The sequence below is a fragment of the Xiphophorus maculatus genome, chromosome 10, assembly GCF_002775205.1.
Source record: "Xiphophorus maculatus strain JP 163 A chromosome 10, X_maculatus-5.0-male, whole genome shotgun sequence".
Lineage (NCBI taxonomy): Eukaryota > Metazoa > Chordata > Actinopteri > Cyprinodontiformes > Poeciliidae > Xiphophorus > Xiphophorus maculatus.
The window spans coordinates 3,611,985-3,630,680 of record NC_036452.1 but is presented as its reverse complement, the minus strand read 5'-3'; the positions used below and the strand labels follow the sequence as shown (position 1 = coordinate 3,630,680).

The following is an 18,696-nucleotide window of genomic DNA, read 5'->3' as shown; positions in this document are numbered from 1 at the left end:
TAAATAAACAAAACCACACAGACTCCATTCTATTTGGCAGAAAGCCCCGCCTCAAAGTGCGAACTGCGCGCCTATTGGATGACGGGGCCTCCCTCCCTTCATCTAATTGGCTGGCCACATGAGACTGAAATCAAATCCGGAAGTACATGAGGAAGCGGCGGACAAAACAAGTGAATTATCGTCCTCTTTCGCTATTAAAACTGGAGCTATGGACGGTGTGGTTTCGCTCACAAGCTGAAAGTATGTTAATCTTTTTTGAATCGCATTCATTCGCAGTGTTGTTTCGTTTTATAACCGAGAAGCAGCAGGTTTAACGGTACGTAGGAAGCCAGAGCTCCAGGTAACGTTAACAAGCTTACGCCCCTGCGTCAAGAAGTGAGAAACGTTGCTCCTTTGTCACCGTTGACCAACTAAAATTAGCGAGCCTCTCTCTTCAGCTGTAAAATGGGGTCTGTTTTAGGCATTTGACTGAGATCTACAGGTTTCCTTCTCATTTAGTCAATCCAGGCCTCTATTTGTTAAATGTAAGGCAGCGTTTGCCTTATTCTGTCCATTTTATTCCTCTATTTTGAGTCTCAAGAAAGATTATCTGATGTCTTTCTAAAGAGACACTCTGTTGTTTGTCATTAAGGAGAAAACGGAGATAATTCTAGCATTGATTAAGTCAGTGTTGAATTTTTAAAATGTAGATTTTACGCACCATTCATAGGCACCTGCTTCCAGTTTCTCAGTTAATTAATGAGTGAAGCCATTCAGTAATATGTCTGAATGTTACAGACAAAAACCTTTTTATTGCAATATCACGCTAAAAAGTTGAGAAAAATCCAATCTTTTATTTGAGTGTACAAAGTACATTTCAATAAATAATTATTTTAAAAAATATCACTGATTTTTCCACTTCCCTGCAGGTGTTCAAAAGCTATAAAATGTATTCACCATGTTTAATGTTTTACCTCTTATTGCTTTTACAAATCAATCTTGTCCAGTAAAATTTGGCCTTATTTCACTCATTGTGAGTCTACCATCAGTCACTGTAAAGGTCCTGAATATTTATGCAAACACTTGTCTTATGTTACATAATTTTTTATCTAATTATCACTATTTTCTTAGGAATACATTTTGGTTGATCATGATTGATTTGTAAAAGCAATAAAAGTGAAAAACATCCAATGGGGTGAGTACGTTTTAGAAGCACCATAAATATGACGTGACAAAGAGCGCTGTACATTTTTGTGGTCCATAAAAATCTTTTAAAAGTAACGAATAACTGCAGATACAGGTAATATTTGACCAGAGGTGGGCAGAGAACCAAAAAATTGGACTCAAGTAAAAGTATCACTACTTCAACAAAAGTAGCTGACCAAAAAAATTACTGAGTAAAAAACTATTTGGCAAAAAGTTTACTCAAGCACTGAATAACTGATCAAATTATCAAACATTTAATATTTAAAATTACATAATAAGATGGACCAAAATATAAAGTTTAGTATTTCAAGGACAATAATTTATATAAGTAACAAAAAAATAAAAACTCAGGCAAAAGGAAAGTTTTTAAAATAAGTTTCTTTCAATAAAAACTTAGGAAACTTTAGCAAAGACTTCAGGTGTGTGTCTCTGTCTGGTGAAGTTTTGGTTAAAAAATGTTTGTTTGTTTTCATTCAGTGGGTAGAAAATCCAGCAATTTTACTCAAGCAAGAGTAGAGATACTTCGTAATAAAATTACTCAAGTAACGGTTAAAAAGTTCAACGTAGTAAAAATATTCTTAAAAGTAAATTTTTTCCAAAAACGTTACTCAAGTAAATGTAACTAGTTACTACCCAACTTTGCACTTGACAAACTCTGTGATTGCCAATTTATGATGACATCGTAATAAAGAAACTATAACTTTGTCTTTTATTTTTTTTGTTTAGGTCTCATTACAGCAACATGTCGACTAAAGAGGGTGGAGGTGCCAAAGTTTTGGCCTCTCCTGAAAACATGGCCACAGACAAAGGCAGACAGAACCAGAACCAGCATATAGTTGAGGCGATAACAGGCAACGCAGACACCAGCATAGCAGCAAAAAACTTGGCCCTGCTCAAAGCACACTCTCTGGACGTAAAGTTTGACGTCGGAGAAGAGTATGATGTCATCGAAACCATCGGCACCGGGGCGTATGGTGTCGTTTCATCCGCCAGAAGAAGGGACAACGGTAGATCTCTTGATGAGTTTAAATGTGAAAAAATTCATTTAATTGAAATTACTGTCCGATCTTTTCCACTCTGTTCTTTATTTTTACTTCATATAGGCCAGCAGGTGGCAATAAAGAAGATCTCCAATGCTTTTGAGGTGGTGACGAACGCCAAGCGAACACTGAGGGAGCTGAAGATCTTAAAACACTTCAAACATGACAACATCATCGCCATCAAAGACATCCTGCAGCCCAACCTTCCTCACTCTGCCTTCAAGTCTGTGTATGTAATTATTTTCTCAAAATGCAATTTCTTTTTAAGCATTTACATAATGTGTAAACTTATAGATAGCACTAGATGTTGGGGGATAGAGGATGTTTTCCTGATCTTTTTATTTTTTTCTGATTGTTTTCTCAAAATAACAACTTAATTTTCTGTTTTTAGGTAATGAGTTAATTTTCCGTTTTCCGCATATATCTTTTCCAGATGGTTTTCTCAATATGATGAGTTAATTTCTCGATGGGTTTCTCAAAATATCAAGAATTTCCTGATGGTTTCTCGGGATAACTGCTTAATTTCCTATAGTTTTTTCAAAATAATTAGTTAATTTCCCATTTTCCTCACATCCTTTTCTCCGATGGTTTTCTCGAGATAATAAGTTAATTTCCTGGTGGTTTTCTCAAAATAAAGAGTTGACTGGTGTGTGTATTAAAAACATGCATTTGAAGGATGGGATCAGGTTTCCCAATCATCTTGGGATCTCGAAAAAACAAACTTTGTTTTCTCAAGATTAACTCATTTCAAAAAATCATTGGGGAAAAAGTACATGCAGAAAATGTCCGCTCTCGGCTTCTGTAAAGGACAGCCCATGACTTGAGTTGTCATTCCTAATTTATCTCTGTGCTACCATCCTGTGTTTGCAGATATGTTGTGTTGGACCTCATGGAGAGCGACCTGCACCAGATCATCCACTCAGCCCAAATTCTAACCCCTGAACACACGCGCTACTTTCTCTACCAGCTCCTCCGTGGCCTTAAGTACGTGCACTCTGCCAACGTCATCCACCGTGACCTCAAACCCTCCAACCTGCTGGTGAACGAGAGCTGTGAACTGAAAATAGGGGACTTTGGCATGGCGCGGGGTCTGAGCTCCCACCCAGAGGAGTCATACTGCTTTATGACGGAGTACGTGGCGACCCGGTGGTACCGCGCTCCTGAGCTCCTGCTGTCTCTCAATCATTACAGTTTGGCCATTGACATGTGGTCTGTGGGCTGCATCTTTGCTGAGATGATGGGGCGCAAGCAGCTTTTCCCCGGGAAGAACTACGTGCACCAGCTGCAGCTCATCTTGAGCGTGTTGGGCACTCCCCCTGAGGGTTTGATCGGCTCCATCAGGGCTGATAGGGTCCGCTCCTACGTTCAGAGCCTCCCATCCCGAACACCCGTACCTTTGGCCAAACTGTACCCGCAAGCTGAAGCTTCGGCTTTAGACCTCCTACAGGCCATGCTGCAGTTTGATCCTCGTGAACGCATCAGCGTGACGGAGGCGCTGGCGCATCCTTACGTGTCCAAGTACCACGACCCAGACGACGAGCCAACATGCGTGCCAGCTTTTGACTTTGAGTTCGACAAGCTTCCAATGAACAAAGAGCAAATTAAAGAGGCTATTCTGATGGAGATTCAAGACTTTCACAAAAAGAAACTGAGTTCTCGTCCAAGGCTGCAGTTTAAGCCTTTGTCAAGGGTCGAACCTGCGGCGCAAGGAAGTAACCAGCCAGCAAATGTTGACCTGACCAAGCAAGCGATGGTCGCAATTGAACAACAAATGACAGAAGCAAACTCTCAGAAGCAACTAAACAACCCACCAGCAGATGTGAACCAAGCATTCACAAACCAGGTGCCCCATCATATAGCCCTCCTCAGTAAAAATGTAAGCTGTCCAGTCGACGTGGACATGCCTAGTGCCAACTCCGACAGCGGACAGTTGGAGACGATCGACCTCACCACACCAGTGTCCACTCAGGACGCTCCATCAGAAACGATGAGAGACGGAGAAGGACAGGCAGGAATCCCAGCCGTCCAGAGCCAGCCCATGGAGCCCGACGCCATTCCCTCGTCACAAGCACAAACCATGACCGCCCTACCGACCAGCGTGCCTTCCCTGTCTCTGTCGGCAGCACAGGTCCAGTCTCTGTCTCAGTCTCTTTCACACTCGCTGTCCAAGAATGCAAGGCCTCCTCCGCGTGCAGCCGAGGGAACGAGAAAGGAAGGCGCTATTTCCGAAGACACCAAAAATGCCCTGAAAGCAGCTCTGTTAAAATCAGCTCTAAGAAATAAAGCCAGAGGCGGTGAGTGTGTCATGTCCACAGTTCTCTGACGAAGTATTCGTTCACTTTAAACTTTTAGACGTTTTGTCATGTTAGAGCCGGAAATTATTATGTATTTTATTGGGATTTTACGTGATACACCAGCTAGGCCTAAATCAATTAATTCAATGAATCGCATCATAAATTAAAATTCCATTTGCATAATTTATTGATTTCCTTTTTTTCACCTTTTCTACCAGAAATGGATGACAAAAGTCTTCAGTCTTCCTGCAAAAACACACAATTTTGCCAAGTGTTTTTGTCTAATTTCTAGTGCAAATATCTTAGTAAATTTGAATTAAGACCAAATGTAATGTAAAAGTATCTTTTCAGCAAGATACAGGAGCATTCGCCATAACGTTGGTGAAAAAGTACTTGTTCCATTGATAGATAAATTTACTTATAAAAGACAATTTCTCCATGTCATAAGAGACAAAATCTGCTTTTTTGAAATTGTTGACTTAAAACAAGCTCCTATATCTTGCTGGAAAAATACTTGTAAGTTAGTTTTGTCTTATTTCAAGTGTAACAAAATACTTGCATTAGAAACTAGACTAAAAATACTTTAAGATTTCGTATTTTTACAGTGCTTTGGTCTCAACTCTACCAGTTTTGTTTACAGTGACTTCCTAGTTCATTTTCTATGTTTTTTTCTGATGTTTTGTTTTATTTATTTTGGATATTTAAAATGTTTCCAGTTTTGGAGTTGAATGTTCATTAGAATACAAACCACTTTAATGACCAGGAGCAACATTCCTAAGTTTAAACTGATCTAAACTTAACTTAAGTTCCTTCTTGCAGACGGAGGCGGCTCTGGGTTGGGCATTGATGGTGGCACCGGAGGAGGAAGTATCTCCTCTGCGGTGTCTTCTGTTCCCGAGTCGCGGCGGCCCGTCACGGCCCAGGAACGTCAGCGAGAGAGAGAGGAGAAAAGACGAAAGAGGCAGGAACGAGCACGCGAGAGGGAGAGAAAAATTAAGGAGAAGGAAAGAAAGGAGAAGAAACAGGGCGACTCGCTGGGCGGGGTCCTGCTGAGCGACAACGACAAGAGCCTCTTGCAGCGCTGGACGAAGATGATCGACAGCTGCAGCGACAAATCCCAAACTGCTAATAACGACGGGAAAACTAAGGATTGTAACCTGAATTCCCAAAGAATCAGTGAGAACAATAAAACAAACATGGAGGCGAGGAAAAGTCAGCCTCATGAGCAGCTAGCTTCTCAAGTAAAACCGAACCAGCAGCGTCTGTTTCTGCCTCCAGCCACCACCCAGCAGCTAACGCTGCCTTTCTCCATGAGCCTGAGGAAGCCTCCAGGAGACGTAGTAGCTGCTGTATGCGGCGGGATCGACATGATGGCCGTCACTGGTGGATATGTGAAAAACAACACACTCCAGCCGCACGCAGAGGGCAGCGGGGAAAGCGAATTCGCCGGCGTGGGGAACTGGAGCGGCCAGCAGCTGGAAACGCGGCCGACGCAGCAGCCGAGCAGGACGCCGCAGCCAGCGTCCGGCTTCCTGCAGAGTCAGCCGCCGCCCGACCCAAAACCTCAGGCGCACCTGCTCCCCCTCGAGAGCTTTCTGCCCAAAGCTCCTTCGGTGGCCATCAGAGAGACAAATGGGAACGTGGAAGTCAGAGGTCAGAATAACCTCAACTCCTTGACTGCGAGTCCCGGACTCATGGAGAAGCTTTGCTCTTCTCTGGGTGAGAAATCAGCAGCACAGAGTACCAACCATCTCTGTGGGACTTTGGCGGTTCCTCCCTCCCAGCCACACCCCAGCTTAGGATTTACAGACACGGGGCAACAAGGGCCCTCTATTGCCCCTGACATCCATACAGTGACCCTGCAGCTGTCAAAGTCACAGGTGAGCAATTTTATTCATGGTTACTCCAGGTTTTAGTTTTTATGAAGGGTTCATAATTTGTAATAATTTTCCCTCTGCCAGGTAGAGGACCCGTTACCCCCCATGTTCTCGGTTACCCCAAAGGGCAGCGGGGCAGGGTACGGGGTGGGCTTCGATCTGGATGACCTTTTCAACCAGTCTCTGACAGAGCTGCAACACGGTGACCGGGACAGGTGAGGTCCAGGACAGGCCTTACTTTTTCTCTCCAATAAGGATTATTAAAACCTTTGCAGCTGTTCTTTGGGGAATCTGCAATCGGGATTGTTTTACATCACTTTCATTTTACCACTTAAAGGAGGTGTATTATGCAAACTTGACATTTTTTAGGTTTACATTACGTTATAATGTCATCTTCTCATCAAAAACATGCTTTTATTCCTTCATGCATGTTTGGGAAATCCTTTAATCTCCATGGCAACCACTTAGCTGTGCAAAGCGTCAGGGTGGACTTAGCTCCGCCTTCAAGACGTAGCTCCAGTTTCCAAGCTTCTGAGCTCCTGCTTCACAAAGCACCCTGATAGGTTTATTTTGTCATAACCTGCAAAGAATCAGCCAGAGACAGAGATTAGGTTTCTTTTAATTTCTTTTCTGCAGAATAGGAGAATTGAGAACAGACGCGACGAATCGCTGTCAAACACTGTCTGGACTCAATTCTGCCAGTTCTTTCTTTGCATTTCTCTTTATTGTATAGAAAAAGGAGGTTGGGCTTCTTCACACAGTCACACAGAGAATTGACCAACCGTCTTTACATTCTGGAACCTCCTATGGACATGCCCTTAGAAGGGCATGTGGCTGACCACAACTAATCAGTTACAGATGGAACTAATAACACATGAATGTTTAACGTTTTTAGCTTCCAAGCAACCATCCTAAACAAAGTTAATAATATACTACAAAAGAAAAGAGAAGTTAAGTAAATATAAAAAGAAGAATAATATGAGAGTAATAATATAAAAAGAATAATATGAAAAGAATAATATGAAAAGAATAATATGAAAACATAACTTGTAAAATAAACTCATGAGTAAATGAACAGGAGGATAATTTTTCTAACACACCCCTCCCCCACTATGCTCCTTCAAACTAGCCAGCAGCAATTAGCAAACACCTGATGGAGGCGCACAGCTGCTGAGCTCATTATGAGCTACGTTTCAGTGCAATGCTGGTGAAAAGGGTCAATAGAGGAGCATGTCCACTAGAACTGTGTCCAGTTTCCACAATAATCTTCACCTTTTGACATGAGGGCCAAAAGCATCACAATGAAAGCACTCAAAAAATTTAAATAGTTTTAAAATACATTTCTTATGCCTTTATTTTTATTCACCTAATAAGCAAAACATACAAAATGTTATGGAGATGAACAAAGTAGAACTTTTTCAAAAAGAGAAGAAGCCAGTCAGGGTCCAGAGCAAAAGGTGAATGATTGTTACGAGAGGATTAGTTTGCAGTCCTACTATAGTAGTTACAGTAACGACTACGGTGTTGCTGTAACTACCGTTGTCATAGCAACAACGGCAGGATGTTGAGGTCACTCTTTCAAACGGGTTGCTGAATTGGCAAACTTCCTAAAGCATCAGAATCTGAGTAAAAGTTACTGGATGTTTGTGGCTCCATTTATGACAGAATTTAAAAGAAGAAACTTTATTTATTTTTTTGTCTGAGAAAATGTTTCCCCTTAAAGGTGATGTTCAGTCAGAACAATTAAATTGTACTTTATTTATACCGAAGTGAAATTAAATGTTTTAACTCTTATCACTCAAGTGTCTTTAAAGAGCTGCTGTGGACAGGAAGGATCTCCAGCAGCAGCCTTGCAATGAATCTGAAAAAGCCTCTGACTGAAGACACTTAAAAACTCTTAACTGCTAATCCACCTCATTTGCTTTTGATGCTCTTGTTTACATCCGTCAGAGGGCAGATGTTGGGCTTTAAAGGGGAAACAAATCATATAAAATCTACAAAACGGAGCCACTAGATTAAATTTAACTCTTGGTTCAACATTGTTTTTTTTTTTTTCTCCCAGGTTGGTAAACACTCCAGACCAGTTAGCTGAACTATGTGCAAACAGCACGACTCGTCGTTTGCCCATAACGTAGATGATTAAACATTTATAAGTAACACATTAAGCTTTAAGTTCAGTGGATATTACCAACATTTCTACAGTTTTTATGATCTGTAAGATATGTGAAACACCACTTTAAAAAAGAAAAAACCCATTTAAATATTGACTTTTTGCATTTTTTCCCCGTCAGCTTCGACTCGGCGCCTCTGTCTGCCTCCCTGTTATCTGATTGGAGCGAGGTCCACCGCATGACTCCGGCTGACCTCGAGTCGCTGCAGCAGGAGTTGCAGCTCGGCTCACCCATGATCCTCTCTGATACCATCCCCCATGATGCCTGACTTGACCTCCCTCCTCAAACACACTTGCATGTGTGTTTTAACCACCAACGTGGGCAACATGCATCAAGTCAATAATGTTTCCTTCCATAGGCGATGTAGAGCATTTCTTAAATCATGCAGCTCTTTCTGTAATAAAAAAATTTTGGCACCACCTGTTTTCTGCCTTTGGGTGCTACATGAGTTTTATTAATAAAATTTGATGATTTTGCATGAAGAAAATCTATTATTTCCACTAGGGATGGCAATAAATCAATAATGTATATTGCAATAGATGATCAATATCAATAGATGATACATCTGATTAGAATATTCAGTTTAACTGAACTCCCGCCCAGAACCGCATAGCATTCTGGGGGATTTAGGCAGACGAAAAGCTTTAGTTGTTCAACCTGATGGCCAGCTAGCAAATCACTCTTTGGTTACCTAGCAACTCACCTTGATTACCTAGCAACAACCAGTTGAGCAACTGGCACAGCAGCAGTTTAAGGTTTTACCACTCTGCCTCATAACCGCTTAAAAATAAAACGTCGTGGAGTGAAAACAGGAAAGTGACAAATGTCACCAGTTTGGTAGCATTTCAGATATTTGAAAGAAAAAACTAATCAATTATTGCACTGCAAAAATAAAATCTTATCAAGTATTTTTGGTCTAGATTCCAGTGCAAATATTAGTACACTTGAAACTTAAAAGTAACTTTTAAGCAAGATATATGTACTTGTTTGAAGTCAATAATTCCTTAATATTGATGGGAAAGTTCTAGTTCTATTGGCAGATAAATTGACTTATAACAAGTTAAATAATCCTCCAATGAAACTAGAACTTTTTCATCAATATTAAGGAATTATTTACTTAAAGCTCTATATCTTACTAAAAAGTTACTTGTAAGATAGTTTTGTCTTATTTCAAGATATTTTCTCTAGAAACTAGACCAAAAATACTACGACCTTGTTTTTACAGTGCGATACTGATTTGAAATGCTTATATTGTGATAAATTTTCAGCCATATTGTCCTGCATTAATTTCCATTCTGAGCTAAGAACAAAAAACAGAAGAGTCAAACATCTTAATCAAACTTTTTCTTTAATTGGAAATGAAACTTCTCATTCATATTTAAAATCTAATTAATTAAAAATTTTAATTAAAAACAAGATCAGGTTACAAAGTTCCATATGGCTTCATGTGCAGACAGGATGAAAGAATTACAAAGTTGATTAAAACTATCAGAAACAATTTAACTCCTTCATTCATGACAGGTTTCTTGTTCCAACTCTTAAATATAAAAAACTGTTTTATCTCTGAGTTAGCATCAGGAAGACGGACAGACAGCTGGCCAACACAACAACACAGCCACACACGCTCCGACGCGCTCCTCCGTACAGCTGGATCTCTGGTATCGTGGAGCGGATGAACTCGGAGTAGCTGGTCAGCCTGGTGTACACACCCGGCCTGTTCTGTTTCGCACAACCAAGTCCAAAACTCACCACTCCCGCCTGCACCCAGGTGCCATTCACCATGCTGCAGACCAGGGGCCCCCCTGAGTCGCCCTGCAGAGACGAAGAGTTATTCAGATTGTCATGTGTGCAAGATGCCGCCCCCTGCTGGACGAGACCTGTCACATAGATTTTCCTGGATGATTAATTGTTCCAGAAGTTATTGCGATAAATGATAATATTGTTGCTTTGGGACCATTTTTAAGTAACACAATGGTAATGGCAAAAATAATAATGCAAAAACAAATTCTAAGAAATCAGTAAACTTTAAATTCTAATGAACATTTAACAGTACAACTGAAAGACATTTTAAATATCCAAAATAAATAAAACAAATAAGAATTTTTAAGCCTTTCTAAACAAAAATTGTCCTTCAAAAAAAGGGTTGAGACCAAAGCACCAAATTGAAGACTTTTATTATCTAGTTTTGGTAGAAAGAGAGAAAAAACAAAGAGATAAATCATGTCAATGGAAATTATTGAGTTTTAATTTTACTGTGCGATTACTTTATTAAAGATAATTATAAATAATTGCTGGCTGACAATGACTGCCATTGCGTTTAGCTGTCCGGTTGTCAACATAAAGTATTAAATCTTAAATGTAAACCTGATATATAAAAGAAAAGTAAACAGAGCTTTGCTACTGATTGTCATCACTGCAACTAGATAAGGTCAGACAAAAGTGTAACAAAAAGATAATAGCAAGGGAGAGGGAAGTAGGTCAGTTACGCTAGCTTGACTATGACAACCTTAATGTAGATGTGTTGTGGAATTTGGTGTGTTTAGGTTCAGTTAATAAATGATTTTAAAATAAAATAAGGCGACGCACACACCGACTGACAGATCATCAGTAAAGCAGGTGTTCAACACCTGCTCTACTGCAACACAAACATCGAGCCTGAAAACATAAAACAGGTTGAATTTCTGTTCTTTGTTCAGGAAATGTTGGCATGTTTTTTGGTGTCGATTTCTGATATGTTAGCGCCATTGTTGTAAGTCAGTTGCTGTGGCAACGCGTCTGTGTGAGCAGACTCGGACCGAGTTGTTCTTCGATGGTTTTTCTGTTTTTTTCCACCTTGGTGGTTTCACACTGCACTAAATTAATAATACCCACAACTCCAGGTTTCATTCTGTAAACAGAGTTGTTCTACCGCAGCAGCACAGCTGTGACTAGCATGTAAACATATGGTCTTTTTGCCCCTTTAGTGTTGCTCACATGTGTGACATTTCCAGATGTAAACAACATGCAATGTGTATTTGAATTCACTCAAACAAGTCAATGTTTAACATAAATCAAATGGTACCTGGCAGGAGTCTTTGCCGCCCTCCTGGTATCCTGCACAGATCATGTCGAACAGAATGTCCACCTGCTCCACCGGATCCGTTTGGTACATTTCCTGACAGGAAGTCTGGGAGATGATTGGCACCTGCACTTCCTGCAGAGTCCCAATTCCTGACAGAGCCACTGGAGAGGAGGCAAGCTAGTTACTTACAGGTGATTTTTTAGCAAAGCATGTTTTAAAACTTAAGATCATCTTGCATTAGAATATTGTGTGTGTAATATTCACATTAATACACACATTAATGTAATCTAATGTATTACATTAGAATGTAATCTAATGTTTCATATCTTTTAATAATTAGGGATGCAAGTCATTGATTAATAAATTAATCTAAATTGACTAACAATTGATAAGCAACCATTTTCCTAAAAATTGTTCTTTTAGGAACAAGGGGGTCGACCGTCTTTCCAGGTTTTATTTTTCATGAAATGCCTTTTTTATTTTTTTAACAAAAATTGTATTTTAAACATAGACTGAATGAACAAAAAAAATGTATTACCTTAGACATTAATAACACAAAAAATAGGAACTTTTTACGTTGCTGAGTAGAAAAAGACAAAACGAATAAAATGTGTTTATATTTTGAAAAACAGAACCGGATTATGTTTGGACTGTTTCACTTTCCTGTTCAGAGAAACGCCCTCCGCCATCTTGTTTCTCCTGGAACATCCACTTGTTAAGACTAACACTTGTTAATCGATTGGAACTAATTTCAATCTAAACATTAATCATAAGTCAATTAATTGTTTGCATCTGCAGTCGATATAATTATTGATTAGTTTTTTTGTTAAATCATTTAAAGATGCCCTTCTCTCTGTTTTTTTATTTCTTTGAACTTCCATGTGAAACTAATATAACATCAGAGCCCCATTTTCTGAAATGACATAAATCAACTGAGGATATTCTAGTTTCCAGAAAGCTGCCGGTGCCACAACAGAAAGTTAACGGGTTTTACCGTCTTCCCTGATGTTTCCCCAGCCCGTGACGTAGCAGCTCATCCCAGAGGGAAACAACGTTCCCGACGCAGGCAAACACACAGGCTGGACGAAGTTGTTCCAGGACACGGAGCTGGACAGCTGCAGGAGAGCGATGTCTTTGCCGCTGTTGGGGTCTTGGTAACCAGATGGAATCACTATGCGCGTCACAGAACGGGTCAACTCGTACTGGTTGAACCCATTCAGCTGGTACCGTCCGATGTACAGAGTGTAAGACGACAAGTCGGACGGACTGAAAAACGACAAATTAGTGACGTTAAATAAGAAATCATTACGCTTTAATCTTTCAAATCAGAGCAGACATCAAGAGCATTATAGGAAGTAGTTCTAATAAGTGAATAACTTAAATATGTAGAAAAGGGCAGATTATGCAGACATTTTAAATCCAAGGCTGCCTCAGAGCAACGCTCAGTTTGTTTCCTCTTGTTGAAAACAATTTGGCCCTTTAGAATAATTTTTGCCAAAATGCAAGTTTTGAGTTTCATAGTCTCTGTTTCATGACCAAATGTAGAAAAGTTAAGTGTTTAAAAGATTTTTAAAATGGCAGAAATGTAAACTTTAAAGGCTAATCAGGCGGTTACTCTTTTTTTTGCGTGAAAAAGGTTTAAATGCAGATTTTTAAATAAATTTTCACACCGTACTGTGGTTCAATTTAAACAGCAAATATCATGAAAAAGCACATAACGGATTATGAATGTTGATAAAAGTTGCTTATTGGTAATCTGTGCAAAGGCTTGATGTATCCAACATCAAATTAAATGATCAAGTTAGATGAATAAATAAGGACTACAAATTACACTATTTTCTAATAGCAAAGAAGCAAACGGCAAAGTGACTCTGAAATATTCAGCTGTATCAGAAAAGCATCGCCTCATCAACAACATGCTAGTTTAATTTCTAACCCAGTAATTGTTAGACGTTTATAACACTTGGAACAAATTCCAAGTGTTATAAACCTTCATTTTACATCCCAGTGTAATAATTAACCAGTTGGGCAAAGTTTCACCGAACACATTAGACAAAATAATAAAAAATAAAAAAAACACAGAATGGTGGAAGCACAGATGATAAAAGAAATCAGAAATGATTGAACAAGCAACAAGTTGCAAATTGAACAAGCAACTTAATCTTTAAGGCCAGTTTTAGGGTTTCAGATTCTGATTAAATGCAAAACAGCCCAGATGCTTTCAATGCAGTGAAATAGCAACTTAGAGAAGAATCCAGCAGTTTCTGTCCGGGTGGAGCTTTCTCACTTGGGGAAGCAATGTGCAGCTGAAAGCACCCAGTCCTGCGTGATGAGGGAGCCGCCACAGATATGTGCATTATCTTTCTGGAGGCAGAGAGGAAGGGAAAGAAGGGAAACAGCAGTGAGTCACTTCTGCATCACAGACAAATCCCTCTCTCAGCAGGTCAGCTTCACAACTAAACCCAGACTAAACCACAACCAAAGCTTTCCTCCGGGCACAGCTGTGAACCCACGGGATGAAAGTGAAAACATTCCCGTTTAATTGGGGGTTTACCTGGATATCTATCTGCCAGGGCCAAGCCCCATTCAAGGCGTCCACCCCTCCTACAATCCTGTCCTTCAGCTGCGGACGGCCGCACACCTGCGCATTAGAGCCTCTCAAACCTGGAGAAAATGCGAGTTTACGACCCAAGAGCAAAGCATGAAAAACTTTTAATCACCGCTAAACACAAACAGCCGAAAACAAGCCGAGAGAACAAAATGTCTCTGGGACAAAGACACGGGAATGGCGGGCAGGGGAACCGACATGAAGACCCTCCGCTCTCCACTTACCTGTTACGCACAAAAACATTACAGAAAACAGTAACTTCGTCGCCATTTTGGTGAACAAATACGTTACAAAAATCTGTTTGAATAGTTCGAAGCTGGTTATTTCAATAAATCGTCAAAACGCTGCAGTCAATCCTCCTCGTGATGACACAGCAGAAACTAAAGTTTAGGAAGTTTCATCGCTTTTCTTAAAACTTTCTTAGAAACGGACAGAAATCCGTTTACGCCCCCGGGTTTGTCCCCAAGAAACCTGCGGTCTCCGATCAATTCTGACTCACAGTTTCAACGGAGAAACCTGTTACCTGGGCGGAACGTCACACCCCATCGGAACCTTTATCCCGCCCATGAAGCACACCTGAGCCAGTGAAAATAACGGAACTGCGTCCTTGCATTCCTTGCAGGTTGATTTCCTGTAAAGAGGGTTTTGGTTCCGTGAAAATGGAGGAAAATACGCGGGATGGTTTTTTTTAATCAAAACCCCAACAAGGAGAATCCAAAAGGTTCCTTTGGATAATTAAACAAAGTAGTTTTGTACAGAAGCAGTTTTCCTTCTTTGCATTTCCAAAGTTTACAAAAAATATTTCTTTTAGCTAAAAATGTTGTTGTTTTTTTTGTGGAGAGTTTTTTTCAAATGTAGAGTTTACATCTATTTCATCAGATTTTTAGATTTACTTAAGATTTGGTTAGCAGTTTGCTGTAGTTTGAGCCATTCCTCCTGACAGAACTGCTGAGTCAGTTAAAATCTCAGGTGTTCAGTTTTGCCCAGGAATGTTGTTTTGGCCGGAGGTCAGGGGTTTCTGACGGCTGCTACAAAATGTTTGGGGTCATTGAGCATTTGGAAGACAAGAATTCAAAATCATGTTTTTTCTTTTTTGCTTTTGTCATATATTTTTGAGAAGTGCACCAGTCCCTCCTGCAGCTAAAAGCCCCACAGCATGATGCTGCCTCTGCAGCTTGCAGGGTTCTTTTTTTTTTGTTTTGCTCCAAATGGACAATCCACATTTGTACGTCTTAAAAAGCAATGATTTTATCACCTGGGCTTAATAATCTCAAGGAATGTAAAGTAATTCATTAAAAAAAGTAATAAATAAATATTTGTCTTTATTCTTGTATTTAGCAAATTGAAATAATTTTGGTAATCCTAACTGAGCAAAAGCAGAAAAAGTTTAGTCTGTCAAACTCAAGGCCCGTGGGCCAAATCCGGCCCGCCGTAGCTTTGTATGTGGCCGTCTAGATTCTAGACTAAACACTAAATGTGCTTAAATATCATGTTATCAATCAAATCAAAGCAGGTTTTATCTGTTTACTGCCAAATGTTATCAATCAGTCCCTCCAATGTCTCCAGAATTATCTTGGAAATTCATGCAAAATCAACAAATCCCTGCACTTTTTGTGCTGATACATAATTGGGAGTAAATTGCAGATTTTTTGCTAAAATTGTCAAAAACGTTCTTACTTGTACTAAACAGCTGCCTCAGCTGTTATAGTCTAGAATCTGTACAGCAAGTGATAAAAAGTCCGATTTACCGTCATAAATAAGAGCAAATATGGCAAATATTTCTAAATTAGTACCACAAAACCTTTGATTTTTATTTCAAAAAATCACAAAAAGAATCACAAAATCCTGGAGAGACAGAAAAGAAATTGAATAATAATATTTATTTTTAAGAATTATTGATATTTTAACAGTTTGTGATCAGGTTTTATCAATATACTCGGCACAACCGGCCCTTTAAGAGCTTTCATGATCTTGATTTGGCCCAAAATGAAAATGAGTTTGACGCCGCTGGTCGGATTTAACGCCGGATAACGAAAAAATACGACACAAATACAAATAATACTGTTTACACATGAGCAATGGCAGCAAAAACAAAAAACTCTCAGGAGATTTTAAAGCTCTTCAGCTTCTGTTTGTTCAGTATTTAGTGTAAAGCTGTTTCCTTGTAAAACCAGTTCAGCAGGTTTAATTCTAGGAATTTACTCCATATAATGAAAACCTTATTCAGTGTGTTTTCGGCCACACACACAAGCAGGTCAAGGGTCAAACGCTCCCCTGATTCAGCTGAATTAGTCCTGTTGTTTTAAGTGTTTGATTGAACAGAGTGAAAACAACATGATCGATTTTTGTCTTTTCATGTGGTAATCCTGTTTGTTTCACATGTCACAGAGCGCTTATTCCTTCTGTCTGTCTGTAAAGCTGTCTGTCTCCCTTTTTTCCTCCCTTCCTGCGTCCCTCCATCCCTCCACCGCTCCCTCGCTCCGTCCCCCCGCCCGCCCCAGGCAGTGTGTCTAGTTTCACAGAGCAATTGAAGGTGACAGGGACAGAGAGAGAGGGAGCGGGAGGGAGGGACAGAGGGAGGACACATCACAGTATCGCCCGCGGCTACACAACAGTACAGGAAGCGCGAGAGATGGAGGGACAAAGAAAGGGAAGGAGAGACTCACCAAAGTCCTCCCAGTGAATCCGATAAGCAGGTAAATGGGAGGTAAAGTCACACAGAAACAGGTGAAAAAGCAAAAGATGTGTGTTCGCCACACGCCTTCCGCCTGCAGGGTCAGCAGATCTTTTAAATAGATTTTTATTTTATTTTTTGATTTTTCATTTTTGCCCTCCCTCCCACTCTGCCTCCCTTCACTCATAATATATGAACGCATTATTGGATCCCAGTCAGTAAGAGCAATTATAATGCACTCCCATTTGTTTTTATTCTAACAACTTGATGAATATTTGTCGTGGCACGGTAACCATGGTGACTGGCTCCACCACCGCCCCTCCCTCCCCGTCCCCATCCCCCCTTCAGTGCTGAAAAAGCAAAGGATGGAGGGAGGGAGAGGGAGAGAGGTGACAGGAATGAACTAACAAGATGCACTAAAAAAAATGCATGTCCTGGAGCAACATAAATCTTTGCAGTGAAGCACGCGCCACCTCACACACACACACACACACACGCACACACGCACACACACACACACACGCACACACACACACACACACACACACACACGCATTACTGCGCTCAGCATGCACAGGGATCAGATAGGTTCAACCAAATTCCAACAACTGGAAGACAATAAGAAAAACAAAAGCTCGAAGACACACAGCCGACTGCTACAATAAAACATTGTTTATTGATTTTATGGTTAAATTAATGTCACAATTTTAATCCTTTTTCTCATCCTGAAGTTTTGTCTGATTACTTAAACAGTTAAACAGGGATTTTCCTTCTCAGGGGTTTTAATCTCCTGGCATTAATACTCAGAAATCCTGATTTTATTTTATTTTTTCAATGTCTTATAATTTACTTGTTAAATACCAAATTACAGCTTTTTGTCTGATTGGATAAAATTGGATAAAATCACCTCAGAGGATATTTCCAAAAGACAAACATCGATCCAACTCTGTTTTATTTCTTGCTCATGTTAAGGGTTAAAAAATAAAAAAGTACACCCCGTTACGCACTGGAGTTCACATAGTTTTATAGAGCAGGAATCTTTTACGTCCTTACAATTCAACGAGCCGTTTTGAATTCAATCCAATTAAATAAAAGTTGTTTCGAATGTCGACTGTCATTTTTAGAGGAAAATTATTTTATTTCTATTTTTAGGTTTTAAAATAAAGAAAAACATAAAGCTTTTGCAAAAAGAGGATGGACTTATTTGATCATATTTTGTGGGAAATTATGTAAACAAAACAAACAAATCAATGTACATTTCAGTACATTACTGATACTTTTGTGGAAATTATGCAAAAATACACCCAGTCACACCCGTCCATCCATTTTATTTTGCTAACTAAAGCAAAGTTTGTAGAAGGAAAATTTTATTTTCATTGCTGGGAATAAACTTAAAACATTTGATAGACTTTAAAAATGTAAAGTAATAAGCGCAAACAGTTAAATGACTGTAAACATTAAGCCAAACGTAAAATATTACATTTTACAATGAATTTTTTGTGACTGCGACATAAGTGTAAGTGTTGAACGTTTTCAAATGCTGGTATTCTACATATTTTAGATATTTTCTTGGTTCTGCACACCTGAATGAAATGATAAATCCTTATCAGGCCTCTGCAGAACCTGACGACATGCAGAGGAAATCCCAGCATTTGAATCAACTGGTCTGGAGCAGAAAGTTCCCAAAACTTCTACTGAGGTAGGAGCAGCACTACTTCAACATGTTTTACTCAAATAAACGTAAAACGTAGTCGTCCAAGGAATGACTCAGGTATTTTGCAAAAGG

At 39.7% G+C, this 18,696-nt stretch overlaps 2 protein-coding genes across 2 annotated transcripts; one reads left to right on the top strand and one right to left on the bottom strand.

The window, feature by feature from the left end:
- The first annotated feature begins 135 nt into the window (after nt 1–135).
- Nucleotides 136–9,027, top strand: mapk7 (mitogen-activated protein kinase 7). The gene is made up of 7 exons (XM_014473225.2): nt 136–240; nt 1,912–2,192; nt 2,289–2,454; nt 3,096–4,519; nt 5,339–6,399; nt 6,481–6,611; nt 8,688–9,027. The coding sequence occupies exons 2-7, from the start codon at nt 1,928–1,930 to the stop codon at nt 8,833–8,835; spliced, it is 3,195 nt and encodes a 1,064-aa protein (XP_014328711.2). The 5' UTR covers nt 136–240; nt 1,912–1,927; the 3' UTR covers nt 8,836–9,027.
- Nucleotides 9,028–9,898: 871 nt separating this feature from the next.
- On the bottom strand, nt 9,899–14,759 carry LOC102229373 (serine protease 27-like). Its single transcript, XM_014473226.2, has 6 exons — nt 14,461–14,759; nt 14,183–14,292; nt 13,916–13,992; nt 12,623–12,894; nt 11,629–11,789; nt 9,899–10,379 (listed from the first exon to the last, which is right to left on the bottom strand). The coding sequence occupies exons 1-6, from the start codon at nt 14,504–14,506 to the stop codon at nt 10,125–10,127; spliced, it is 921 nt and encodes a 306-aa protein (XP_014328712.1). The 5' UTR covers nt 14,507–14,759; the 3' UTR covers nt 9,899–10,124.
- Nucleotides 14,760–18,696: the final 3,937 nt, after the last annotated feature.

What these genes read in the sequence shown, in the direction of transcription:
- mapk7 (XM_014473225.2), top strand. Translation starts at nt 1,928, where the DNA reads ATGTCGACTAAAGAGGGTGGAGGTGCCAAAGTTTTGGCCTCTCCTGAA. An exon ending in CGCCAGAAGAAGGGACAACG is followed by an intron (nt 2,193 to 2,288) that starts GTAGATCTCTTG and finishes TACTTCATATAG; the next exon opens with GCCAGCAGGTGGCAATAAAG. An exon ending in CAACACGGTGACCGGGACAG is followed by an intron (nt 6,612 to 8,687) that starts GTGAGGTCCAGG and finishes TTTCCCCGTCAG; the next exon opens with CTTCGACTCGGCGCCTCTGT.
- LOC102229373 (XM_014473226.2), bottom strand. Translation starts at nt 14,506, where the DNA reads ATGGCGACGAAGTTACTGTTTTCTGTAATGTTTTTGTGCGTAACAG. An exon ending in GCTGCACATTGCTTCCCCAA is followed by an intron (nt 12,895 to 13,915) that starts GTGAGAAAGCTC and finishes GTCGTTTTTCAG; the next exon opens with TCCGTCCGACTTGTCGTCTT. An exon ending in GGGAAACATCAGGGAAGACG is followed by an intron (nt 11,790 to 12,622) that starts GTAAAACCCGTT and finishes CCTCCTCTCCAG; the next exon opens with TGGCTCTGTCAGGAATTGGG.